We start from the raw sequence: 27,104 nt of genomic DNA on the forward strand, positions 1-27,104 counted from the left end.
ACATGCATACAAAAGAACAGTATGCAGAGAAATAAACGATGTAACCAATAACAATGTGAGCTTACATAGAAGAATATCTGAAACCTGAATTTGGTTGTCTCTTATGTCTTAGTTTCGATGCTTCTTTCAAAGTGAAGAAATTCGCGTATGAAAGCGGAGTGCTCTATGCAGCTGAGTTTTTACCCGATCTTTCCTAGTTGTGGGAGATAGGGGTGTGGCTGCAGGGAGTGAGTCTCTTTGAGGCAGCGTTGATCCTCCAAAATGTCTCTATCATTTCGTTGACGCAACTTTCTCTTGTCATATTTTAGCATGAACTAGGTTCTTGAAACTTTTGAAGAGCACTAAAGCACTAACTTTCTATTATTGCTTGGTGTCGAAAGTTATGATTTTCGCAAATTTTATTTCTCAGTGCTTACTCTTTTCTCTTTCAAAGTACTTGCGCTGTGACTTGCAGTAGCTCTTTATATGTATCAAGAACATTTATTTCTGCTGTATGAATTGCATATTCGTCCCGAATATCTTCGATCGGGTGGCCGTGGAGCATTCAGCGCAGCGCAGGCACTTTCTCTGCTCGACATACACTTCCTCTTTTCACGGTTCTCCCTCAATCGAAGGCATGTCGAGTTCATCATATTGAACAGATTGACAATGACTGCATTTGGAACTTAGTTCGCATGACGCAAGTAACAAAAATAAGAAAAATCCGGGTTCGTTTTAGGAAAGAATCCCCCAGATATGTAGTGATTCCCGGCTTCCATAACCTGCCCAGGGTCTACCTGCAGATTACTTGCATTCGTCACGGTTACACATGCCTATATGTTCTGTCGTACGAAAAATTGTTCACCTTTCGTGCTCACTAGGATCATTTTCAGTGTGCAAAAAACAAAAACAGCCACCGTTGTCAGTATAACATCGCCTTGCATTAGTCAGTCGGCTCAATAAAGCGTTCTCGTAACGGTCATCTCTTCTATTCGAAGCAAAGTTTCAGTCATTACATATTCGCTGCTATATTCAAATTAAGGAACTATAATCCTTCGTTGTTGAGCCAAATTTACGCCTTGAATTTCTCGCATACGGTTGAGAAATGTACGCAGTTTGTTTGAAAAACGTATAAATAAACAAGTCACCCTAACCCATATGCGCCGGCATCAGATTGGCGCGCCGGCGCCAGACACCTCTAGAAGGGAGTGCGACGGGTCCGCCGGCGTCGGATTGGTGTGCCGGCGCCAGAAAGCTATAAAATGGTGTGAGACGGGTCCCAAAGCGTCGGATAGGTGCGCTGGCGCTAGATAGCTATAATACGGGGTGCGACTGGTCCAGAGGCGTCGGATTGGTATGCCGGCGCCAGAAAGCTATAAAATGGTGTAAGTCAGTCCACCGGCGTCGGATTGGCGCGCCAGCGCTATACACCTCTAGAAGGGGGTGCGACGGGTCCACCGGCGTCGAAATGGTGCGTGATAATTTCGCGTGCAAGACGCAAAAGATAGATGTTCGCAGCCGTTTCATAGCCGTGGCGACTGGGCGCTTTGCTTTTAACCTTTACGACTACTTTTACTCTACTGTGTCTATTTCCTTCTTCGTTCGCCTCAAGCTTTTAGCATGCCGTTCTCAGAAAGTGGAAACCCGCATGCAAACGGCTGCTTAAATAGTAGCAAGATGTTTATGTGATCTGACGTGGAACGTTATCTTTATCGGTAGGAAGATGTCTTTCACGTCATTTTATGCTAAGACATCCTTCTTTGAGAACGAATATGAATAGACGATGAAGTTCGAATGTTCTCCAAATGTAGAATTGACGCGTTGACAAAGAAGACTATGAAATCTTTCGCTTTTAGTTATAATATAAAAAAGGAAGAAAGATTGTTGGAGATACACGAGTACAATTTCATAGAAAAAGACACTAATATTAATTTTCGTTGATCAGTGAAACGAGCGAAGCAAACACCACAGAAAGTCTGAAATCCGGCTTTAGCCGGACGTTCAGACTGGTATATGATATAGTTCATAATAATATAATAATATATAACTAGTCTGAACGTCCGGCTAAAGCGGGACTTCAGACTTTCTATGGTGTTCGCTTCGCTCCCCTTCACTAATCAACGAAAATTAACAGTAGTGGCATTTTCTGTGAAATTAGACTTGTGTATCTCCAACAATTTTCCTTCCTTCTCTATATTATAACTAAAGGCGAAAGATTTCATTGTCTTCATTCAAAAATCGTCAGTTCTACATTTGGTGGACATTCGAACTTCATCTTCAAACACTCCATATCAATATATTATGACATAATTTAAAAGTATCACCCGAAATATGGGTTTTCCTCCTGTTTTCCCCTGGCACTTATCAAAGGATGATGTTTTGGCATAAAATGACGTGAAAGACATCATCCTACTGATAAAGATAGCGTTCCACGTCAGATCACATAAACATCTCGCTACTATTTAAGCAGCCGTTTGCATGCGTGTTTCCACTTTCTGAGGACGGCATGCTTCCAACTTGAGGAGAACGAAGAAAGAAAGAGACACGAGTCATGAGGAGTCGTAATGGTGAAAAGTAACCCGCCCAATGGCCACGGCTATGAAGCGGCCGCAACCATTTATCTTTTGCGATATGCACAAGAAGTTATTGCGCACCAATCCGGCACACCGGTACCCGTCGCGCCTCATATTATAGGCATCTGGCGCCGGCGCACCAATCCGACGCCGGTGGACCCATCGCAACCCCTTCTATAGATATCTGGCGCCACTGGACCCGTCGCACCTCATATTATAGGCATCTGGCGCCGGCGCACCTAACCGACGCCTTGGGACTCGTCTCACACCATTTCGTAGCAATCTGGCGCATGCGCATCAATCCGACGCCGGTGGACCCATCACAACCCCTTCTATAGCTATCTGGCCACCAATCGGACGCCGCGAGTCCCGTCGCAACCCATTTTATGGCTATGAATGAAAAGCACAAAAGAAACACATGTGAGAATTAGTTTCCGACAGAAAATATCTGTTCAGACTACAGAAATTCAGCCGTATCCTTTCCTTTTTGAAGTACTCGTGCAATTCAAAGGATTCATCACCTTGATCACCTTGACTCCCGTTGGTCTTCGAACCGGTCGAGCGGGCGCCAGTAATTCTTCCATTTGTCCCGGTCGCGTGCCAGAGTAGCCCAGTGGTTCCTCCTTTCGCGTGGGACACGAAGAGCATCGTAATTTTCTTTGAAGGACTTCGTGAAGAAATCTGACCATCGGGTCGGCGGTCTTCCTGTATTGCGCTTAATATCGCGGGGAATCCAGTCGCTCACGGCTCTGGTCCAACGGTTGTCGTTAAAGCGCATCACGTGTCCGGCCCACCTTATTTTACTTTCCTTGGCAAACGCGGCGGCGTCTCTGATCTTCGATCGCTGACGTAGGAGAGAACTTCGAATCCCGTCTCTCACTTGCTTGAAACGGGATACTCCTAGCATCACTCTCTCAATTGCGCGTTCAATGACGCTCACCGCGTTTTCTTCCTGCTTGCGAAGTGCCCAGGTTTCTGAGGCATAGGTCAAAGCAGGAAGTACGGTGGTGTTGAAGAGGTGAGCGCGGAGCCGGGTGTTCCTGGTCTTCTTCACTACATCCTCGATGCTCTTGTACGCTCCCCAAGCCGCTCGTCTCCTCCTGCCCAGCTCGGGGGTCAGGTCGTTCATCATGTTCAATTCCCGACCCAGATAGACGTAGCTGGTGCATTCGGATATGTTCGTTCCGTTGAGCGTGAATGGGGCATCCGAGATCCATCCGTTCCGCATGAACATCGTCTTTTGAAGATTCAGCTCAAGACCGATGCATCCACATGTTTCGGCGAATTCGGTCAGCATTCGTTCCGCTTGGCTGATGCTAGGTGTTATCAGTACGATGTCATCAGCAAAGCGCAAATGGTGTAGCTGCCGACCATCGATCTTCACTCCCATGTCGTCCCATTCCAACTTTCGCATTGCGTTCTCGAGGGTGGCTGTGAATATTTTGGGTGAGATTGTATCACCCTGTCGAACCCCCCTCTTCACGTCAATGATGATATTCTTGTAGAATGGCGAGATTCCGGTCGTGAAGTTACTGTACAACTCTCGAAGCACCTTTATGTACTGAGTGGGAACGCCTTGGTTGTCCAAGGCTTCCACGACCGCTTCCGTCTCAACTGAGTCAAAGGCCTTCTTCAAGTCGATGAAAGTGAGACAGAGCGGCATCTTGTACTCTCGTGATACCTCGATGAGTCTCGAAACAGTGTGAATATGGTCGATCGTGCTGAATCCTTTTCGAAACCCTGCTTGCTCGCATGGTTGTCCTTCATCCAAGACCTTTTCAATCCTATTAAGGATCACTCTTGTGAAGAGCTTGTAGATGACGGACAGTAAGCAGATTGGGCGATAGTTGCCGATGTCATGTGGATCTCCTTTTTATACAGCAACACGGTCTTGCTGGTCTTCCACTGTTTAGGGACCTTGCATTCCGACAGGTAACGTGTGAAGATCCTCGCCAGGGTGTTGATGAGTACTGGCGGAAGGTTCTTCAGGTGTTCTGGTTTTATTCTGTCGGGACCGGCTGCTGTACGATTTCTCACCGACATGATAGCATGTCGTATTTCGGACGGGAGAACCGCTGGAATGACATGTCCATCTTCCCTCAGATGGTGAGGAGGCAAGTGGGCACGGCTGTCGAAGAGATCAGAGTAGAAGTCGTAGATGATTTTCTCCATTCCCTTTCTCGATGCAATGGTTGTTCCCTTCGGGTTCCGGAGAGCTGTCATCCTTGTCTTGCGACTGGCGAAGTCTCGGCGGGCATAGCGGATGCTTTTTCCCGCCTCTGCTGCTTCAGCCAGCACTTCTGCTCTTCTCTCTTTAAGGTCTTTCTTTATCGCCTCTCTGCAAAGCCTTGCGAGCTCGGACGTGAGCTCTTGGTTCCCTGCGGCTCGTGCTGCTCCACGCTGGCGTATCAGCTCAAGAGTTTCAAGAGACAGGCGTCTCTTGGTTGTTTTAATACTCTCAGCCTTCTTCGCGCAGTCATGAAGGTGTTTGACAAGCCGGTCGTATTCCTCGTCGATGTTGTCCATTGCGGAATCTTCCCAAAAGCCGGCTAACGTAGCGAAGAGATCCCAGTTGATGGTAGTTCTGGGATTTCTCTTGCTGAACTTGGCGGCTTTCTCTGCTCTCCGCGTGAAAGAAAATCTTCCTCGGAGGAGGCGATGGTCCGATCCCGTATAGAACTTTGGTACAACAGCGACATCCGTCAGGCAGAACCTTTTATTGACGATGATGTGGTCTATCTCATTACGGTACCCTCCACCGGGTGACTCCCACGTCCAGCGTAGAGAGGAGGGCTTCTGGAATTGCGAGTTCCCATGGATGGTCTTAGTCGTCATGATGAACTCGGAAAGCCTCTCCCCCTGGTCATTCCATTGTAGGCCGTGGGTCCCGATGTGAAGTTCCTCCGGCGTTCTTCTTGGGCCAACTTTGGCGTTGAAGTCGCCAATTATGACCTTGTAAAAGGCATGATCTTCTCGGTAGAACTTCTCCAGGTCCATATAGAAAGCTTCGACTTCTTCTTCTTCGTAGCTTGATGTTGGAGCGTAAGCGACGAAGATAGTCAAAGCCGGTGTGGGACCACATCTTCTCATCCGCAGACGTCCGATTCGGGTCGTGAGTTGTTCGAAAGAGTCGATGTTCTGTGCCATACTCGTGTTGACGAGGACGCCAACTCCACCAACACCTCTACTGTCGCATGTTCCTAAGAACAGTTCTTCTCCAGTTTCAAATACAGCGTTGAGAGAGTGACGTCGTCTCGTCTCGGTCAGTCCGATGACGTCGTACTTGATCTTCTTGGCTTGCACCATCAGATCTTCGATGGCCGCTTCCGATGCAAGCGTGCGTGCGTTATAAGTACAGATCGTCATCCTAGTCCTTTTCCGTTTCGGTAGCCTACATGACTCCTGCAACCCCGTCCTACCTGGCGCTACCGTACCAGGCTTTCTACCGGAGTCAGGAGACTCTTTTCTATTACTGTTTTTTGCATGAAATTTAAAACCCACGGGCAGGTTGCAAGCCTCTAGTCCCATGGGTTTTTGGGAGAACTTCCGTTCTCCCAGAGTGGACATGTGGAGCTTATTTGTTGGAGGCGACTCCAAACCGCCTCCCTTGCACCTCCCAGTCAATTGATTGCAGGCTTTTGGCCGGACCGACGTGCGGGATACAATGATTTTACGAGTCAGTCCTGGCACAGCAGAAGCAGGGAGTCCATCCCCTGAATCCACCTGCGTCTCTGGGCAAGCACAAGGTCGCTTTTGGTCCGCGGTTAGCCCCCTATCCGCCACCTGGGGACGCGCCACGTAGCCTCGCGACTAACCGGCTGTGATCCCTCTAGTGAGGGAGATCCGTGGCAAAGGATTCATACTCATTAGTAATTGAACACTGATGCGGACGAGTTCTACACAACATCGCTCAGTTCAGTTGAGTAATCGCTTCTCTTTAAATGAAAATTCGCGTCAGCAATGACTTTTCATTTCCCTTATATTCTGCCTGCGTGTATCTAACTTCTGAAGAAATCATGTGGCAAATATGATGAGAATAACGTATAGATTAGTTGGAATAGGAGTACTTTTTGGTGAAACGCTACGCAGGGAACCCGTCCCACTTCGTATCAGTGTGCACTACATAGACGTCGTGAGACTCATCCCACTGCAACTTAACACCAGTACGTTCACCTAACGTCGTGGGAAACTTCCTACTCCTCCACTCGACTTTATACTGTAAGTGCATCTACCTTACAGCGCCGGACATGCTCCACTCACTCCTACACTCACTCCTACTACTACGGGCGCACAATGCAGGACTCGTCCCACTCCGTCTTTCTTCTTTGCCGCACACCAATTCGACTTCGTGGGACTTCCCATCCCATCCTTCTGACGCTAACACACTTATCTGACACTGTGAAAGGAGAAGGATGGACTTCTGACGCTAACACACTTTTTTTGAAACCGTGGAACTCGTCCCAGTCTATCCTTCTCCTTGCAGCAATTTAGCGTCTTGAGACTCTTCTAAAGCTGGCTTTTGAGGCCAGCATGCCGTAACTTTCGCCGTGGAGCACGCAACTACTCGGCAAAAATATGTGATAATGTTAGAATCTCGCCTGAAACACTACAAAAAAGCAGTCAAAAGCGAAAGTTTGTTGTACTTCTACTTCAAGCACTTTTTTCACAACAACATTCGCTTCGGGTTGTAGATTATAGAAGCAAGTACACTGCCTTTAGGACAACTGCGCATGCGCGCCTCTTTTTGTATGATAATAGAGGTAACCTAGTCGAACTGTAATTTTTTTTCCCTAGGAATGTTTTTCTAGCGAAGTAGAAGACCTAAATGTAAAAAGGAGGAAGGAATAAAAGTGATTCTCATTCTTAATGCTACTCACTGTTCAAAAAACATTTCTGTCTCATATAAGCTTAGATCACCTAAGTCGTCGAATTACCTTTTTTTAAAAACGGAGATGAGATTTCTAGGAACTGTTGGATCGCCACCACCATTGATCAAACCACAACCTCGGCTTGCAGTACCACTAGTTCTTCCACAGGTATCGCAACATAATGCAAACACTCTTCATTGAGTCCTATATAAACGAAGAAAATAGATTCGAAAAATCTTTTCTAGGAAGATCGTTCGGATTCTTGTATTTACAAGAAGATACGCGGCAAACGTAAGGAACGCAGTAGCAGTGCTGGAGAAGTTCGGTGTGTTACATTTCTAGCTTTTTTGAAAAAAAAGTTCATCAGGAATGTTTCTAGAATGAATGTCTGAATGTCCGGCTAAAACCGGACTTCAGACCTTCTGTGGTTTTAGCTTTGCTCCCCTTCACTGATCAGTGAAAGTTCATAGTAGTGGCATTTTCTGTAAAATTGGATTTGTGTTTTTTAAATAACACTTTCCTTCTCTTTCTTATCATAAATTAAGGCGAAAGATTACAGAGTTTTCCATCTAAATGCGTCAATTCTACATTTGTAGAATATTCAACCATAAGCCTCAAACACTTCTTTGATACCAAAATAATATAGATACAATTTGAAAGCATTACTCGAAGTATGAGTGTTCCTCCTGATTTCCCCCAACAGTCACTACAGAATGATGTTTTAACATAAAATCCCGTAAAGAACACCATTGATAGTGATAAAGATTACGTTTTACGTCAGATCATGCAAACTGCTCGGTGCGTGTGTGTGTGTCTGTCTGGCAGGCGCTTTACAAAAAAAAAAAACAGATACTGTTAGGAATCTATTTAGGTTCAAATGCTTACTTTTGGGATGTCTGGAGTAGCTGGAACTGAAATACTTTTGGGAAAAACTCCCAAATTGGACTTATTTTCATGTGAAATCGAGAGATTTCGAAGTGTTTTGAAATCGATGACAATTAGAGAGGAAGAGCAAATGTAGGTCTAGTGTAGACTGTTCTGCGGGGAAACACTCAGAATTTGGGATAAGTTGCAGTGTTCGGAAATTTTTGTGGAATCCATAATATCGGACTTCTTTTTGTTGCGAATGCTGACGTTGAATTTTCTTACAAGAATTAGCGGAATGGAGATAGAACAGAGGTCGTACAAGGCACTAATTCGGAGTAAATTCTGCCGCATGGGGAGACGATACGGAACGAGGAACCAAGGGACATAATTATAAAGAAAATTCCAATATGCTGAATAATATTTATTAGTTCCTGTAGAGACAGTTTTGGACAGCGTAAGAATTGTTTTATCAGAGCTTTTATCAGAACTCAGAGTTCCTTTGAAGTAAACTGTAATGCATGCTTCGGGGATATTCTTGAGGAAGACATCTCTCGCCAGAAAGCAGAAACTGGAACGGTGTTCACAAATATCACGATGAAGACAATTTTTATCAATCCAGGAATTTTAAAACATTAGAAGTATTCAGAAATTTCGGCTCGCATGACTTCTACGATAAAAGAAACCTCATTCGACAAGACGATCCTCGGGGATTCATGAAAAGATTAATATTCACGCGAACGCTAAGCAAGTCGCACACTGGTTAGCAAGAAATGCTGTTGTCCTTGCACAATATATGCTCTCAATTTGTAAGCGCGCGAGTCAATTTGTCGGACGTGGTCTCAAATATGCGAAGTGAGGTTTCTGAAGGCTCCTGATCCCTCCTCTCAAATTTTCTGAAGCGACCTACAGTGACTCTTGTAAATATCTTCCCCTATCTAGTGTTGTGTAGATGCCAATCCCGAAAATTCTCCCGGAAGCTGCCTTTAGCCTGATTTCGGTGTTGTAAACTACTTATGTATGTGGTAAGTGCAAAATATACATGTAATGAAAACATGGCAGTAGTTTTCTAAATAGTTTCTTGCAGCAAATAGAGTTTAAAAATAATAGTGCTATTGGAGTAAAAAAAAAACTATACAAACTGATATAATGGAACAACATGGATATTCTGGAAATCTTCTTAGACTCAGATGTTATGAAAATGTTTCAGAATTCCCCTAACAACTATGCCTCACAGAGTTCCAAGTACACCAACACACACTTCTTCAAATCCCTCTTTCTTTTTACAAGCTTTTTTAACAAGACGGGCATGTTTTATCCACTGTTACAATGTTGGAAAAGACTTTGAAACTACCGCTCTTCTCAACATTCTACCGTAAAAAATCGCGTAAACTCCCTTCCTGGTTGTTTGTTTGTTTGTTTAATATCTTCCAGTGAGTTCACTTGGCTAGTTTGATCCAGCGATATTAACCACAAGGTAACTACAAGTCTACCTGATGGAATTGCAGTAAACATTTGATAGAAAGCTGACTCCGTCTTTCGAGGAATACATCGCAAACCTTTTTCAAATCGACAGGAAGTTTACAACTGGAGGAAAATCATTGTGTCTTACATTTCAACTTGTGCGATCGCAGCGTCGCCTTGCTTTTTTTCTCTGGATTTTCTTCGTATTCTATGCAGTCATACTTTCGTCTCCCTCATTAGTAATGCGTCTGGTTTCCCAAAACAATGATCGATGTGTTGATACGCTGCATCCTTTCATCAGTGCCAGAACAGATATTCTAATTATTTTTTATCTGCACTTGTAGCACTCGAACACTTCCTTAGCGTCATTTTTTCATCAGAAATTCATGTTACTGAGAATTTTTTAACTGGTCGTTAAAGTTTAAGTTAAGTTAAACTGTACAAAAGGATGGGGTGGAGGGAATTTAGGAAAAGTTCTTTTTTTGGATATTCTATAAAGCCAGAATCTTCGCTTCTATCTGCTCTCTAACAAAATACTCAAATTGCGGCCTATGTTCATTTCTTGGTAATTCCTGTTCAATAATATCTATCCAGAAAACTTTCAAAAAAATATCCTGTAAAGTTTGAAAACAAGTGGGATATCTCTGTGATTTCTCTGGCCGATGAATCGATTGGAAGTTTCAATCAAAAAATTAAGCTCTAAGAAATCTAAGCTGCCAGGAGATGTGAGACGGCTTTGACAATATCTTGCCAAATAATCCTCTGTGGATACTTTGAAAAAAAAAATTTGTTAAATAGTTTTGCTGTTCAACACAGTTACCGTTATTGGTTATCGTGCGCCATCTGCTGGAACAGTCTTCGACAGCAAATATCCATCCTTCCGGCAATTTCGGGCTCTTCGAGAAGATTTTAACGAACTTACTGCTTTTCGAGGCAAATGGGGGTGGGAAGTCTGTGTTGATGATTTTGACTGAATCTCAAGAAGGAGCGGATTATCCCATGCAGGTGGATTGAGACTGCTACACTATTCAACACACAATCTTCGACACTCCAAAGTAACTATAGCCGCTAGATGTCCCCATTTACTTTTGAACGTATCCTGAAAAAGAACAGTAACTTCCAGCAGCTTATCCATTCTGAATTAGAACAGAATAGACTGAATAATGAATCCGGACAGGAGAATTCACCGACTACATTTGTATAAAAGGGCAGCTCTCACGGAAATTGTAGTCGCTCTTGAATTTAGTCATCATCAAGATTCCATAATGATCTCTACTAACTATCAAAAATGTTGGTAATAGCTAGAATATACGACGCTATCAATACGAAGATTTTTGACATTGTAAAGAATGAACTAAACTGTAAACTAGGAATACAGAGAAACTGTCCCCATTTACTTTCTCAGTTTCAAAACTTTTCGAAAAAGCAAAAGGTTGACGCCTGCCCTGTAAATGTGGCGAAACTTATATTTTCGGTTAGAAAAAAAAACACATTCTTCATTTTAAAAAGGTTTAACCTTGTATTATTAACACTCGTGCATGCTCAAAAATGAAATGTAAAACTGCCGCTTCGGATCTGCATATTTCAGATTTCGAAGTTATGAAATCATCATATCTGACTGAGTCTCCAGAACACCACAAATTACGAGTGGACATAAGAAAGGAAGTACTGCAAAGCAAAAAAGGAAAAGTAGAAGAACGAACAATAATCAATTAAAATGAAGAGAGAATACATTTATTGAATTAAAGGATGAAGTTGTGACCCAACGAAGGCAATGTACTATACCAAAAATTCCTCAGTGCTGGTATCTGTACTGGAACTTGTATCATTCTGGATGTTCAAAAGTCCGCAGTGATTCTTTGGTGAACTTTGCGGAGATTCCCGGCTGGCTCACCTTTCAAATCTTCTTTCTCTCAGAAGTTGAAATGAGAGAATTGTCGTGTGCACTTCAACTGGATTCTTTAAATCACGAAGACGAAATAACGTGATTGAGTTCAAGTTTCCTGATTAGCTGGTTGAGCGCAATTTTATCTCTTACGTGACCCTTGACTATTTTGATGCAGAAACATTAACAAAGAATTTTAATAACGAACGAATAAATGGAGGTTTATACCTGAGATCACCGAATTTATTTGCTGGGTGGAGCACTCTTTCCTGCAGTTCATTCCATAGAAGATTTCCCATGTTTCAGTGTTTATCTCTCTACATCCAATATTAGCCTCAATAGTGGTATTCTCAGCCAATAACGTTCAGAATGTTTCAAAATTTATTTCATAGTTAAACTCCACTTGTAGGGAAATGAATAAAAGTGGAATTTCTCACATTCACATTGAGTGTACGTAAGTTGCTTCAATAGAATTCATTTTTTTTAATAACCGTATTATATTTGTCCCACATTTTGAGATCTCTAGTACTCATTTTGATACACCGATGAGGGTACTAAGTATTTGATGAACGCTCGGCAAATCCGTCTTTTTGATATCGAATTATAAACAATTATAAAAACATAATTTATCATTTTGGTCCGAAAAGTTCAGCATTTTTACTAGATTTTATGTACGAGACAGCCAAAGACTAAATACTCGACTTTTAGCGTTTGCTAAAAGCTATGCCATATACCTGACAGATTGTTGAGATTCATGTTTCGCTCAGGAGTCCACGAAATTCCTGAAGTTTCATCGAAGCATGAGCAAGAGAAGATATCCTCCCCTGATGACTTCACCATCGCAAGACTAGGTGTGAAACGTTTTTCTTTAAAGCAGCACTACGCTGAAACCCTACTTCAGAAGTGATGACATTTCTGCGAAAGTATAGCCAATTGTGTTGCTCCGTGTGACCACGATACTTGCATTCAATTGGAACTAAACACAGAGAAGAGGAAGTGTGTGTGCCAAGAAGGGAAGAGATTAACGCAGGTTAACGCATCCGGCACCTCGTCGATTGTCAAACTGAAGCAAGAGCTAAAACTGTTTAATAACTAACCAACTTTATTACGGCTACTGTTTCTTCGTCGTCGCCTTCGTCAGAGACTGGAAAGACAGATCCTGTGTTATATATACTCTCAAATGGTTCATCCACCACAAGTCATCATTCCCTATAATGCTACACCCGAAATCGAAACCAAAAAACTACTTTCAGATATATAAAAAAGGATATATTGCAAATGATCTGACTTTTCAGGCTCTGATGAAAGTGACGACGCCGAAACGTAAGTTAATAAAGTTTGTTAACAATCCTGGCTCTTGCTTCACTTTGACCTTCGACAAGTAGCAATCTCTATGCCAAGATTCAGGAGAAGTCGAATTTTCGCACATCCAGCACCAGGTGTAAATCAGGGCTAGGGATGCGTTTTTGCTTTCGACTTCCATTAGGAATCGTAAGGGTCTATGAAATCAAATGCAGGCTATACAGTAGCTTGCAAGAGTTCACCGATATTTCAAGTTAGTGTTGTTATCCTACGAAACAAATCTGCTTCCAATTTACTGAGCTGGGAGGGAGGATATTTTATTTTGGTGGTGCAGTATCAAACCGTCGACGGAGCGAACCTCTTGCCATTGCACTACACCACCATTATCTACGGCTGTACAACACAGTCATCCCCTTCTCCTAATTTTCGCTCGGATTTAATGGATTCGGTGCAGGACGACGACGTGTTTTAAACTCTCTTAAGTCTAAACTATGTCCTTGTGTTTCTAGAGCGGACGTAGTGCAGTTGGTAATATCTTGTCAACTGCACCACACTCGTCGAACGCTGGTTCGAAACCGACCAACTCAACCAAGACTTTCATTCCTGCATTCCAATAAATTGCTGCCAAATTGCTCCTAATATAAAAATACTGTCAAATGTAATGTCAAAATACGTCAGCTGGACCTCACAAGCCATTCTATTAGCTTTGTAGAACGCTTGAATTTTGGAATTTGAGGTGTCGCTTTAATTTGTGCAAAGTATCAATAGGATTATACAGTGATAATTGAAGGTTTCAAACCAATTCGGGGCAAAATAACCTCTTAGAATATTTTCATTGAGAGGATAGTAGGACTGCGGCAAAATTAAATTGTCGAAAGTGCTATATTCATTGCAATTGTGCTCGAGGAAAATAAAGAATACGACAGCAATACTCTGTTCACGCTACCGGTCGTGGATGCACATTCCACGCACTATCAAGACAATCCCCGTTGTATCCTGCCGGTCTTGTTCCCATCGTCAACCACTTGTTCACGTCCTTCCTCCCTTTTTTGAATATCCTCTAAGATGTCCTCTACAGTGCCTCTGTTCTTAGAGGCAACAAAACCTTGTGACAGGTCTGTTCAGCAGTTTAGTCGTGTATCGTCCATCACCTCAATCTATGCATCTTTGAAGCCATCTGGTGTAGAAATATTCTTTTTTCAAAGAACTTTGTACTCACTCTTTTTATCTAAATCTTTCACCCAAAATACTCTTCGGTGAGTGCATTCTTTCAAGCTAAATTGAATATATTTATCCATTAGTTTACCTTAAAATTAATGTAGTTGGTCTGTTTTCCCACTGAGCCCACGAATGTTCGTTGTCTTTGTCCAAATGCATAAACGTGGTTAGTTACTGTTCAACACGAGTGTCGGGGGCACTTAACATTCCATGCAACCTCTCCAGCAAAAATTTCAACAAAGAAAAATGAACAAAATAACAAATTGCTTGGGATGCCACGTGTGGAATAGAAACTTATTTTTATTCATGGCTCTGCACTATACGGTTACGCATCCTCTCCAAAGAGGTCATCCGAAGAAATTTTGATTTGGCAAAGAGCATTGATTCGGTGGAGTTTTTAAGTGCTAGAACGTCTTTGATTCACCTGGTGTTCTTACTTTTATTACCTGACAATCGTGTCTTTTCACCTATATCCCTGCTTTATAATTTCTCTTCAACTGAGAGGAAAATTCGACCATCAGAAACAATGATTTCTTTCTTTTTTCCTCGCGTTTTGAAGGGTGTTAATAATGATAGTAACAATAATAATGATAATAATACAAGTTATAATAGTAATATTATTAGCTGTAATAATAAAAGGATAAAGTTTCTGGCGTTAATCAATCCGCTTGGGATGCGCCCCCACGTTCACTTCAATTCAGAATCGTTTGAGGTTTACGAACGTGTATCTGGCCTATACAACGACTTGCGGTGGCTAGCCGATGTCTCAAGTGGGTGTTTTATCCTCCCAGACAAGTCTGGTACCAATTTGTCGACCCCGGAGGGATGAAAGGCTTGGTGAGCACTAGGGCGGATTCGAACCTCCGATCGATCGTGCAGGAAGCGGAACCTCTAACCGCGCCACCACACCCGCCCCAGCTGTAATAATAATAACAATAATAATAATAATATTAATAATAATAAAAAAAAACTGTGCTTTCCGGAAATCGCATTATTTACTCGAGGTCTTATGTTTCATGTTTCGAAGCATCTGGTCAATACCCTTGTACAGAAAACTTATGTCCGCACGACTGAACATAATTTGAAACGTTCTTTTGTTCCCTTCTTTGATATTGTAAATAACAGAGTTCTGCCGCAAACTTTGAAAAAAAGCAGGATGTTCGTCTTTTTTTATTCCTACCGTTCACGGGTATCCTGGTGGAGAGCTGTTTACAAGATCCCATTATCTCTGGTACCGAACAGAAAACATGCCAAACACTCTCGACGACACCTACTCGTTTCGCGCGAGCGTAACGCAGCGGTTGTCGCGTTCGCGTCATCGGCGATGTTTGAGTGGCAGGCATGAAGATGATCTCCGATGCATTACGAGTGACGCGTAGACGGCTTGACGTAGTTGATTCTTTCGTAGCAAGGCAGGTAGCAAGAATGGTATGGTAGGACAGAAACGATCAGCGACTTCAAAATGGATGTGGAACCTTTCTGAACTCTTCGAAGTTGTTCGCTACTGTGAAAGGAAAAGAATGTTTCTGAAAAAATCGATGAGTTCCCCAACGGGACTTACATTCCGAGCACGTTCTGCTGTTATACGTAGTGAGTTATTGGGCAGTGTCCGAAATGAGTTCTATCACCAAGTTTTGCACCTTAAAAACAAAACGTAATGGAAAATGAACCTTAAAAAAACTACCTTATACTACCCGATTTAACATCTGATAATCTGAGGATAGATTTTAAATGGTACGTGATTTCGCATATCGCACAGTCAACAGTTATCCATATGTGATTTGCCATAAGTAGTAGTGTACGGTTTCTGATGCACCATCCTGGGTGCGGTAGCCATTGACCAGCAATGATCGTGTGCTTTTTCCTCTCCGCGGACACAGTTGCAAGGCATTTTACAATTTTCCTAAGGTTCAGGTACTGGCATGTATGAAGTTGAACTAATGAAATAACACCGTTTTGTTTAACCATCAAGAAAAATGCAACTCCGGAAATGGTTAGTTGAGCTAAAAACAGTTGGAAGAGAGATGGCACCAAATGCTACGAAAACTTAAACTGCAAGAATCATTTGCTCTAAAAACTACATTTGTTTGTGTCATATTCCTTCTCTAGGTCAGTGTTTCTTCACAAAAAGTGAAGCACTGGTTTGTTTTCGAGCGACGGTACTTCTCTGTATCAAAGATTTGTCCTCTTTCCGTCATGAAAGGATTGCTCTTTCCAACCATCGAACTTATATCCAATATTACAGTTCTCCCAGCCCACAGCAGTCAACACGAAGTACTGCGCGATCGTCACCGGTGCCAACAGAAAGGTCGAACGACTTCAAACAAATACTCAAACGTTTTCAGGTAGGACATTGGTACTCTTCCTTATGCTTTTGGTTTGTATATTTATAGTAACGAAGTGTTGTGTGATTCTAGATCGACCTGAAATATGAATAAATTTTCCAGTCGGCTGGGTTTACAATGTAAAGCCTCGTTGACCGTCAAACTAGACAAACAGGTTAATGCTGAGTATCGTTGACGCATCGTTGCTTCGCTTCTACTTTAACGTTACTGTTCTGGGAATGTTACGTTTTTACTCGTAATTCTGGGCCTTTTCTACATATGTCTCGATCCTACGGTATTCCTTATGACTTCTACAACGATCGCCAGTATGCTCTACCCCTTGTGATTATGTTTAGTTCGGGGCTTGTACTGTTTTTTTTATCATCCTTAGTTAGATATTTAAAAATTAGTTTGTATTGAATTAAATGTGATTTAAACCAAGAGATAGGCAGAAAAAGATGGTCCGCAAGTAGCTCCAGACGTGCAAGAAAACAGATATTTCCTGCTCTCCAGGTCAGTAAAAGAATGTATGAACGTAAAAAAGTGTTTACTTGGTGTTGAAGTCAGCAAATTTCGAATTTTTCAGGATTTTTTTCTATATTTGAAGGTGTCAAGATTTACTTTTATGACTACGTATAGCCTTGAAATTCCGTAATCTTGCCGACACAATGCCATCAGCATTCCCTCAAAATCAAACTCGATCCTTTTGAAAAAGTGATATGTATACAGATTTTTGGCTGAAAGAGGTTCTCCAACGGTCTTTACTTGACTTCTTACATTAGCGTTCCATACTTTGCGAAGGGCTTGAAGTGTTATTCATTCTAGTAATAGAAAGAAGTCAAAGAATCACTACTGCTTCTTCTTGATATGAAAGAATACATTTCTGGTGTTTCGGCTGAAAATATCTCTTGAGCTCTTGAAAGTGATCTATTTAAACATGTTTGACGAACAAGCGCAACCTCTTTTCGCGGCCACACGGAATTTGGGCTAGTTCAGCGTGATGTAATGTATATGCAAATAAAGGGCAGCGAAGTGCACCACTTCGTAACAGCGTTACGGAAACTGAAAAAACTGGAACCTACAGATCTGTTCACAAGGATTTAGTCAACGTGTGGATTTTTCGCTTCGAAAAAACATGGGGTTATTGCAATCCTCCAATAAATGCATTTTTGGTGTATCCTTTATCAAAGCATTTGGTCTGCGACTGCACTGTAGACTTTTTTGTATTATGAAATCCAGAGTACCCTTTTTTCCTTACTTCTCTTCCTCACTCGGAAGTTCATTAGATGACTCTTTCTGCATTATCTGCTCATCAATCATTGTGTTCGATACGTGGTTTTCTCATTTTTGTGAACGGGAACTGGTAAAGAAAAGCCATCGGAATCAATCAGTGTGGTTTTACTAGAGTTGAAGCTTTTATACACTCATCCAGCGTCGGAGGTATTCCAAGGGTTACAGTATCTTGGACTACGTCACCACTCGATGGCAGCGCTCTCCGCTTCTTTGGTTCTTCCTTCTTAAGGAGCTACGTCCGGCGCGCCAAAATCGACGAGTGTCATTGAGCAGTGATTAGTTGGCGTGTGTGTGTTTCAAGTGGTTGTCTACACGGCGTATGGTCGAGTGTTTGTTCGATCACTTCCTGGCGAGCGATTCATACGTGGAGTCTTCAGCATTCCTTCGAACTTTTCACCTCTCCAGAAACAAGCTAAATGCACGACTTCACCGTGAGGAGTGTTATGGGATGGCCGAGTTTGCCGAGAGTCAGAGTACTTTACAAATATTTTTTCTTCTAGCTTCTTACTATTTATTTTTTAAAAAATTTGATTAGAGTTCCTGTTGCACTTGCACGACCTTTTGTTGCCAGTTCAGCAATTTAGACAGCAGACAAAAGAACTCAATTGCCTCGTCGCACTACAATGGACTCTTCGCACATCAACTCACCCTCTTCGAGCCCAGTGCATTCACATGAAGCGTGGTCATCAACCAGAAAGAATTCTCGAGAAGTCTTGTCTCCAACGAGGAACACAGGCATTGCTCCACGCGACGCATGGTCTCCAGCACAGCGTAGTAGCCTGAATTCAGCCACCAGGTGAGCGTGAATCTATATTTCCACCTTGTACTGTGAGATCATGATGGATTGACGAAATTTTAGAAGCAGCTCCATTTCAAGAGACACATCAGGACGATCCCGTGCTAGTTTGTCTTCCATGCATAGCCCTATGAGTTTCCTGCCTACTAGGGAGACTTCTCCTCGATCCGTATGCGATTTTTGCTTTCTCAGTTTTGATTAATAGAAGAAAAATGAAATAATCTGATTTTACGTCAATTGAACGTAACCAAGTTAATACAGGTGGTGTCAATATTCTTAAGAGGAAAAATCTTAGAGGATTAAGAACAAAAAGCGACTTTTTATGAAAACAGCAAAAAATTATTTTTCTGTGAAAATGGGTCCATATTTCAAGCGAAGTTTATTATGCTTAACTAGAAATCTGCCACGTGCTGGTTTGAAAACTGATCAGTTCACTAGGATATCCCACTGATAATTCTACTGGTTTTGTAAGTAAGTCGTTCGTTTAATTTTGGTTAAAGTTAATTTATTTTGAGCACGTTTGGCTGAGTTAGAGCAATCGATATCGTTCATGAAAACACTACATAGAACAGAAAATGCACATAACAACTCTCATTAGCGGACAAATGTAACTAGATTTTCTGGATCGATGTCAATACTTCACCCTGTAGACAAACAGCTGGGAAGGAAGAGAGTCTCTGCTTTTCTGTTATCCATAGTTGCAAAAAAAGACTTTCAACTAACTTAATGCATGTACCTCGTGCCTAGTAGCGCTCCCCTTCCAACGCAAGGCGAATTTCTCTCCTCTGCACCTGAATAATATTTTAACACATGAGAGAAAGGAACGAATATGTCATCGTCCGCATTCAGGTCTATAGCAAAAATTATTGATTTTATTTGAACGTACACGCTAGATTCTTATGTAATAGGAGACAATCTTCCTTGTCTTTTAGATGCCTAGCCCATCGTCAGCGCCTTGTCGCGATCCTCCGTCCAGCTCATCAGAGCATACAAGCAATCACAGCCCACTCAGTCATATAGGTTCCACACCTGAACCTTTAGAAATTACTATTCGACCAATTCCTCTCACCGTTTCTGTACCAACACCAAAGCGTCGAAGTTTGCCTACTAGGTTGTTCCTTTTTTCTCCCTCCTTTCTTAACTTCAGTGCTTTGAAGCCGTTCTAAAGTACTCGAGCATCCATTGTTTCATTGTTAGGTGGGTTAAAGAGACGGACATCGATGAGCCATTGTTGTTGAATCTAAGCCCGATCGCCTCTCCAGTACAAGAATTCCAGGCCCTTCAGGTGTGCTATGATTCTCATTTCAATTTTTTCATTGTTCCTGATCCTAGTGGAATCTTCGAAACCAATAACTTTGTGATTTACGTAGGAACTACATCAGTACCTGATGTAGAATACTCAGTCATTCTTTCATTTCATGTTGTCAGCATGACAGCGGATTGCATGAGAAACCAGGTTCAATGTATTCTTGAGACTTTTCGCATAAAATTATTGACATCAGCTTTTTTCCACTTCAGTTTATCAGCTGACTTCATAAATTAGTATGAATCTCGATTCACTGAGGAAATTTTCGTGGAAAGGAAAGGGAAACAGACAGTGTTCCGGTAAACAATCAAGGTTCTGCTGTACTGGTGCTCTTATTAGTATATGTCTGCTGCTTTCGTCATTACCGTATGGCCTCTTTTTTTGTGCTTCCTTTCTTTTGCATTTGAAAATCATAGGGCTAGCTTCGACTGCTAGTACCTTCAAAAGCTGTAATATATACCATAAGTCAGATTGTTGTGACAAAGCTGAACGATACAATTCCTTTAGCGGTTTGAACGCGTTGTCATCGTTATATCAGGGTCATATCTCTTCAAGTCCTCTCAAGATTTGTTCTATGGATGCAAACTGTTCGATTATAGAGCTTGAGCAGTTTTGAGCATAGGAGTTAAATACCGACAAAATGAATCCGTTTAATAAATGCAGTAGTGTGGTTGTGTTTTGCGAAAAAACTCTTCCATTCTCTTGCTACATCATAAATCATCATCACAAATATATCTACATCATAAATACATATGTTGGCCCATTACAAACCCTATATCTTCTTAAAAATATTCTTAAAAATGCAATACTCTTGTACGTCACGCAGTGAGCGAAGAATAACCTCAGAGTAGTGACCAGTGTTTCATATTACTTAGCTAGCTCAGCATCTAGTTCTTTTTTTTATAATCCGTTCCTCCCTTTTATTGTTCTTCCCTAAAGAATTACTTTGCACTCTTGAAGTGAATCTTTTCACGGAATTCTCTACTTCAGACCATCGCATTACCTCGCAGCGCTCCGCTGACGACAGTTTCAAGCTCCGAAAGACTCCAGTCGAGATTAAAAACTGTATGTCAATGTGTTATTTTTGGCATTTCGGTCACAATTTTTAAATCGAAACTTTGTAATTTGTAAGTTTTTCTTCCATTTTTTTTTGTTGTCCCTATCAAAACTCGTAACCGTAACCTATCGTAACCTTAGAGACCACAGTGAAGTAGAGACCATAGTCAGCATTTCAGTCTCGTTACGGTGGTAGCTGCAGAAAGGTACTGGCAGGATTAGATGTGAACTTACCACAGAACGGTTTTATAAGAAGAAGCAAATCGAAAGATGAGCGGTCGACGATAGGAGTTTCTGCATCACCATGCCGATCACAAAGAACGGGTAGGTCTATTCACTAATCATGGCACTTCACCAAAAGGCGGGAAACAAGAAGAAAACGAGAAGTTTATGACAGAAAAATCCTGTTGTTCCTACTTTGAACGGGTTCTTTTTTCTACCAATTCTCGAAAGGAATAGTTCTTTTGATTCATTTTTCCATTCAATTCGCGAATTGATCAGGCAGTCAGTTATTTAGCATCTTTTCTTTATACTTATTTCTAAGCGACTTTTTTTGCAAATAATGTAATTTAAACAGAACATTAGCATAAATGTGGAACACATATTGAAGGGAAAATGTTTGAGGATCACGAGCGACTCTACATTCCATTCCGATCTTCCTGTCCAATGAGAGCGTTCGAAGTGATGCACGCAGCTCCCAGCGGGATGCTTCACCGGCGAAGAAGGCTATGGATAGTCCTGAGGAAATGCACAAGTTGCACCAGCAGGTACATTCCGTTACTTTTAAATAAATGTTAACTGAGTGAAATGTGAAATTGACCAAGAGCGGTTGGTTCCACTCCGATTTTTTTGCATTGGCTACTTTTCTCGATGTAATTGCTCTGGTAGGAGATTCATGGGTATGAAGGCCTTTGAGATAATTTTCTCTTGTTTTGGTGCTTCTTGTTCTTTTGAAAACATTCCATACGTAGCAGAGTTGAACCCTCTGCTCTTACATAAGCTTACTGCATTACAAACTTCCCAGCTAATTCGGAGCATTACTTTCCAGATGGCGCTCTCTCACGTGCAGACCTTGTCCCTGGTCGCAGACAGGTTAGCTGACGACATGATGTAGGTCGATTATGTTTGATTCATCTCTGCTATAGAGCTAATCATAATAAATTAAGTCGAGGGGAAGAGCCAGTATCTCGTAATCAGCTGGGACAACTCGAATTCTCGCACTTCGTCATCTCGTCACCTCATCCCATGCTAACAAAAGGAAAGAGCCTTTTCTATAATGCAGTGCTTCCACGTCCCGGAAGCTCCGACTATCCTGTTACATTAATGGTGCGCAACTCTAAGCTGTACTGGTGCTCTTCTGAAGCAACCTATTGTTTTTTTTTGTTTTGAAGATAGCGCCATGCTCTCAATACGCCCCTTTGATGCGACATGGTGGTTCGCAACTTTTTGCATTGCCTGGTTTCCTTGAACTGGAAGACCAAGACGGCTCAGTCAGCAAATTCCTCCATGATACTGGTACGGTAAATCTAGAGGGAAGGCATACGAAGGTGAGTCAAATATTCATCGAAGAGTGAGGATAATGATAGCACGTAGAATGCTGTCACGTTACCCGCCCAAGCGAGCGCGAGTGGACTGCTAATCATGACATTAGTCTTTTTATACATTATTCTATGTTTTATTTATGTATGGAGAGGAAAAAACGGCAAAACGTTCAAAGAGCAAGCACATCCAAATGAAGCTCATACCTGAGCTGGAAGTTTTCCAAATCTCCAATTCCTCCCTTTTTGAAACCTTGTCATTATCTATTGAAGACATGTTTTCTCATTTTGCCACCTCCTTCGTCCTCGTTAGCAATCCAGCAACGCTTTGGCTCCAAGCAGAGGCTTGACCAATATTTGACTCACGACGATTTCCTAACTGGGGAAAGGAAAAGAAAAAAGATGCATTGTACAAAACTAAAAATAGAAGAAAAGAACACTGACGTTGGTATTTGGTGGAGTATTTTTAAATCAGAACAAACTACGTTGAAAGAACTGAGAAGGCAGGATATTTTGATACATTTGAAGAAAAATAGAAAATTTGTTGTCAACTTGTGGGCAGTCAATGGACAGCGCTCCGCAAGTCGAGGGACACGAGAAGAATCCACAATGTCGCAGTAGTTGGCACCTATGCTGTCATTTTTGATTTAAACTGGAACAGTCATGGGCGTGAATATTATTTAAATTTGATTCATACCAAATTCCAGGTAGTTGCTATGCCTCGCCTCAACCTCTGCTCATTTCATTCATTAGCTGCCCATCACTTAAATGAGGTACGTCATTCCCAACAACAAACGTAGAAGAATGAAATTCGGATTTTTCTCGATATTTCGATAAAGGCTAAGACAAATGTTGAGGGCTCATTCACTATCATAGAGAGGGTTCCTAAACTAAACTCTTAGCTACGATATTCGTCTTCAACTGTGCTTCCCTTCCAAATATTGCGCTTTAGCGAATGGATAGCGCAGCACACGAACAGCTTGTATCTTTCATACTCCTGCAACTCCTTGCTGCTCTCAAAATGCTCCAAAGCGACGGCGTCGAATCTCTTAGCACGAATTTCAAGATATGTTCTTTTTTTGAGCTCAGCTTTTCATAACTTCAACTGAGCTAGTTAAGAAATTCTTCTGTGTTTTAGGAATTCCTTCTTGCCTATCGTTTTGCACCGAATTCGCAAGCTGAAATATGGGAGTTTCCCCGACTTATTTTCCTTCCGGTTTGTTTGACTTTTTCGAAAAAAAAACGTTTGAATGAGACCGTGGAATGAAAATCAAAAACAATAGGAACGAGGAGACCCCATTTTCTAAGGAAATAAGATTTTCTTAAACAAATCTGAAAAAGTAATTTTTTATCTGCTCAAAATGGTAGGGCGATAAAGGGAATGAACATATTGAAGAAGTTAAAGAAGGAAAACAAAGATTTAATAATGGTAGAGAATACAGGCGACTCTCGTCAAGCAAAATACTTACGGTAAAGTTGCTAATTCTTTGACAGAAGTGGAACATAATGTGCTTTTTTTGATGGGCATATACTGGACAAACCACTCTTGAATCCCTTGCATGCAACTGAGCATCATCCTTGAGGCAATAAATGGTGATGACCACGGTGCTCACGTCGTCAGAACGTTCAATGCAATGAGGACGAAATCTAGATCGTGAAAACTCACACTGTCACTCGTACGTATACAAGCAAAGCTAATTTTTGTACAATTGTGCCAACTTCAATGATCCGGAGGAGTCAAATACAATCTGTTATTGCTGGGCTTCACGGAACCGCGATCACTAAATTCAATTCATTCCTATGTCGTTTTCTCATTATGACGGTAGCCTCCTAATATCGTCGAACCCCCGAATCCTGTGCTTATGGTTTCTTCAAGTGAGTTTGTCAATCCTTTCACCTGCAGTTTTGATCACATGTGATGCTGAGAGAGATTCGAGGCCTACTTAACAAAGATTTCGAAGACATATTCATTAATCTTGTAGCAAACTGTCCATTGAAGTTAAGCACTTAAGTCATTTTAATCACATCCAGGTCGCTCCTGCCATCAGTGACCCTCGAAAATCACTAATAATTTTCTAGACAGTAATCTCTCTAGCCATTTCTCCAGGAAACACATGGGGCAGAAATCGAGAGTGGTGGGGACGAGTTAGTAGGTCTATGCCGGTACGCGATGAGAGCTCTGTGCACATTGTTGCATCATAGGATGGATGGCAAGGCACCACCCATACGATTGCGGTATCTTTGCATTCTTCAACGTCCAAGGTTTCAAAAAAGAGAAACGTTCAGGTCGAGATACTCACGTGCTTTGTTGGCTTGTGCTACACTTCTTCAAGAAGACAAGTCTTCTAGTTTAACCAAGGCGAAGAATGTACTTGAAGTCGCGCTTTGGGGAGGTGACAATTGTCGTAACGATGCAGAAGCCCGCGTTTGGCTTGAGGTGGCTAGGGCTGAATGTGTCGATGCTTTGGTAGGTTAAGCCATATAAAACTTTAACGCTTTATGAGAAATAAGATTGGGTCAGCAATCTGACTAAATTGCGATGGTTTCTGAATAGCCCAATATCTCGAATGCTATAAAAACAATTTTCCTTTAAGCTTCGTCAACTCGTATGCGAACCTGGATGCCGCTTAGGAGCCCGAGAACGGTACAGAGTGGAATTTCTGCTAGGTGCAACTCCTCGCTCCATTGTTGAAAGTCAAGCAGCCATAGTAGCAGCAAACGCACGATGATCCCCGTCCCTGCTCTGTTCTTATGAGGAGGAAAAATTTAACGTGTCTGTGGAAGTATACTGTCAAACATTGCTGTGTTCTGCTCTGTCCCTTTTGAAATTGTTTTCGGTGCTAGTAATTAAACATTGCACTTCGTATTTTTGCAGATTCCTCACTCTCTAACACATATTACGTCAAAGTGGATAGAATTTCCAAATCATAAAATTTAAAGAAAAGGAACTTCGAGTGTTTAAATATCTTCCACAATTCGAAGGCACTTAACTGTACTGTGCTCTACGACTACATAGTTTGGTGTTTGGAACCGCACCTGGTTTTTCCTTTATTTAGTGACAGCTATCTCTTCCAGACAATATTTTCCGAAAATTCTCAAAGCTGGACTTTCAAGTGATTTTGCGAAATGTAAGGTTGGTGCGTAATTAATTTCGAAAACGGACCGCATACTTCAAATTGCTATTACTCAGCTCAAACACAATTTTATCAATCGAAATCAAAACTGTCAGAATCTGCATATGTCTTCAAATGAATTGGTAATAAATTTAATCTTTTAGTATGAAAACGGAGACTATGAGAATTGACAAAATTATGGAAAGCACTTTCAACATCGCCTGAATAAGTGAACTGTCGCGAAGGCAAATGTGAATCACGAGCTCGAAAAAAGTGATAGTTTGTTAGGGAAAGGTTTGGGAAATACGGTGGGTGAGAGAGAACTTCTATACCTAAATGGGTTAACTTTTGCCGGGTTCTGCTGTACGTGGCCTTGCGTTGTCTTGCAGCAGAATCGGACCTCCCTTATTCACCACTGCCGGCCACAAGTTTTGCAACTTTTCATGCATATGCTCTGAATCACAGCACTAGGACTCTGCTGTAGTTCTCTGGCCTGGCTGCATGAAGCTGTAGTGGATTAAACCCTCACAACATCACCAAACTGTAAGCATGACTTTTTTGCGGTGGGGATTGGGTTTAGGAAAAGTGTTTGAAAGGACATCCTTGCCTACCCACACTAATCCACGTTTCCTATTATCGTAAAGAACACACTTTTCATCTACATTTATAATAAAACTAAGAAAGGGGTCATTTCTTAACCGAATCAAAAGGTTAGAACACGTGCCGTAACGTGCCAGACGCTGTTCTTCGGTCAGTTCGTGAGGCACCTACTTTGAAGTTTTCTTCGCGTTTGCCAATTTCCGCCAAATGTCTAACTACTGTAGTATGATGTATGCCCAGGTCTTCTGCTAACGTCTATGTGTTAGTCTCCAGTTGTGTTCTACAGCTCTCTCCAGATCATCGTTGTCAAGCGACGACCTGCGACCCGGCTTCACTTCGGGATCAAAATCGCTAGAAGCCAATTTTTTAAACCAGAGCTCCACTGTCCGTTCGCTAGGACAGTCTGACCCAAAAAGCCTGCTATGGTTACGATATGCTTCTGCCGCGGAGTGTCCCAATTTAAATTCGTAAAACATCCTGACTCGATAGTCGCGTCGGTTCATGATTTTTCAGAGCTCTGGAAGAGCCCGGCTGAAAAGAATTAGAGCGACAGCTACATATATTTGAAAGAGCAGAAAAAACCTACAAAACGGTATGTGTTGTCTGGCTTGAGACGGATTAGTTTCGGGTAAGAAATATTTTTATTTACACATACCTTGAAAACCGAAATTAATTCTGCACCAACCTACTTGTCGCGCAACTTACTGAGCACATACAGAAACGAAATTGTTACATTATTACAGGAGAAAAAAATCACCTGGAGAGGGCAAATATAGCTTCTTCCTGTCCACTGCTTATTTGTAATCAAAGTAACCCGAGACTGTAGATGGGGCTTTTGTGGGCAATTATAAAGTTCGGGTTGTAGATTACGATAGTGAGAGTGACCGCAGTCAGATTTTCGTAATCGTTCTGAAATTAACGGGGA

General features: G+C 41.9%; 3 protein-coding genes across 6 annotated transcripts; 1 reads left to right on the top strand and 2 right to left on the bottom strand.

The window, feature by feature from the left end:
• Nucleotides 1-3,078: 3,078 nt before the first annotated feature.
• RB195_014179 (uncharacterized protein) lies at nt 3,079-4,215 on the bottom strand (the record flags this gene model as incomplete). Its single annotated transcript, XM_064204331.1, has 1 exon — nt 3,079-4,215. One exon carries the CDS (start codon nt 4,213-4,215, stop codon nt 3,079-3,081), a length of 1,137 nt encoding a protein of 378 aa, XP_064060212.1.
• A 131-nt stretch (nt 4,216-4,346) lies between these two features.
• RB195_014180 (uncharacterized protein) lies at nt 4,347-6,119 on the bottom strand (the record flags this gene model as incomplete). 2 transcript variants are annotated; one of them, XM_064204333.1, is made up of 1 exon in its annotated part: nt 4,347-6,119. In XM_064204333.1, one exon carries the CDS (start codon nt 6,117-6,119, stop codon nt 4,347-4,349), a length of 1,773 nt encoding a protein of 590 aa, XP_064060213.1. The 2 variants fall into 2 exon arrangements, with proteins under 2 accessions (XP_064060213.1, XP_064060214.1); XM_064204332.1 differs by having other exon boundaries at nt 4,347-5,918.
• A 460-nt stretch (nt 6,120-6,579) lies between these two features.
• On the top strand, nt 6,580-25,195 carry RB195_014181 (uncharacterized protein; the record flags this gene model as incomplete). Of its 3 annotated transcripts, XM_064204336.1 has the most annotated exons (19): nt 7,505-7,588; nt 7,666-7,745; nt 16,399-16,498; nt 18,355-18,566; nt 18,630-18,735; nt 19,499-19,677; nt 19,764-19,851; nt 20,863-20,937; nt 21,108-21,252; nt 21,553-21,695; nt 21,977-22,038; nt 22,095-22,254; nt 22,320-22,475; nt 23,174-23,239; nt 23,419-23,505; nt 23,605-23,682; nt 24,574-24,701; nt 24,753-24,933; nt 25,061-25,195. In XM_064204336.1, 19 exons carry the CDS (start codon nt 7,505-7,507, stop codon nt 25,193-25,195), a joined length of 2,265 nt encoding a protein of 754 aa, XP_064060216.1. The 3 variants fall into 3 exon arrangements, with proteins under 3 accessions (XP_064060215.1, XP_064060216.1, XP_064060217.1); XM_064204335.1 differs by lacking the exons at nt 7,505-7,588; nt 7,666-7,745; nt 16,399-16,498; nt 20,863-20,937; nt 23,419-23,505 and having other exon boundaries at nt 18,394-18,566; XM_064204334.1 differs by lacking the exons at nt 16,399-16,498; nt 18,355-18,566; nt 18,630-18,735; ... (12 more) ...; nt 24,753-24,933; nt 25,061-25,195 and adding exons at nt 6,580-6,715; nt 11,337-11,370 and having other exon boundaries at nt 7,518-7,588.
• Between the last annotated feature and the right edge of the window lie 1,909 nt (nt 25,196-27,104).

This window comes from Necator americanus, chromosome V (assembly GCF_031761385.1).
Source record: "Necator americanus strain Aroian chromosome V, whole genome shotgun sequence".
NCBI lineage: Eukaryota > Metazoa > Nematoda > Chromadorea > Rhabditida > Ancylostomatidae > Necator > Necator americanus.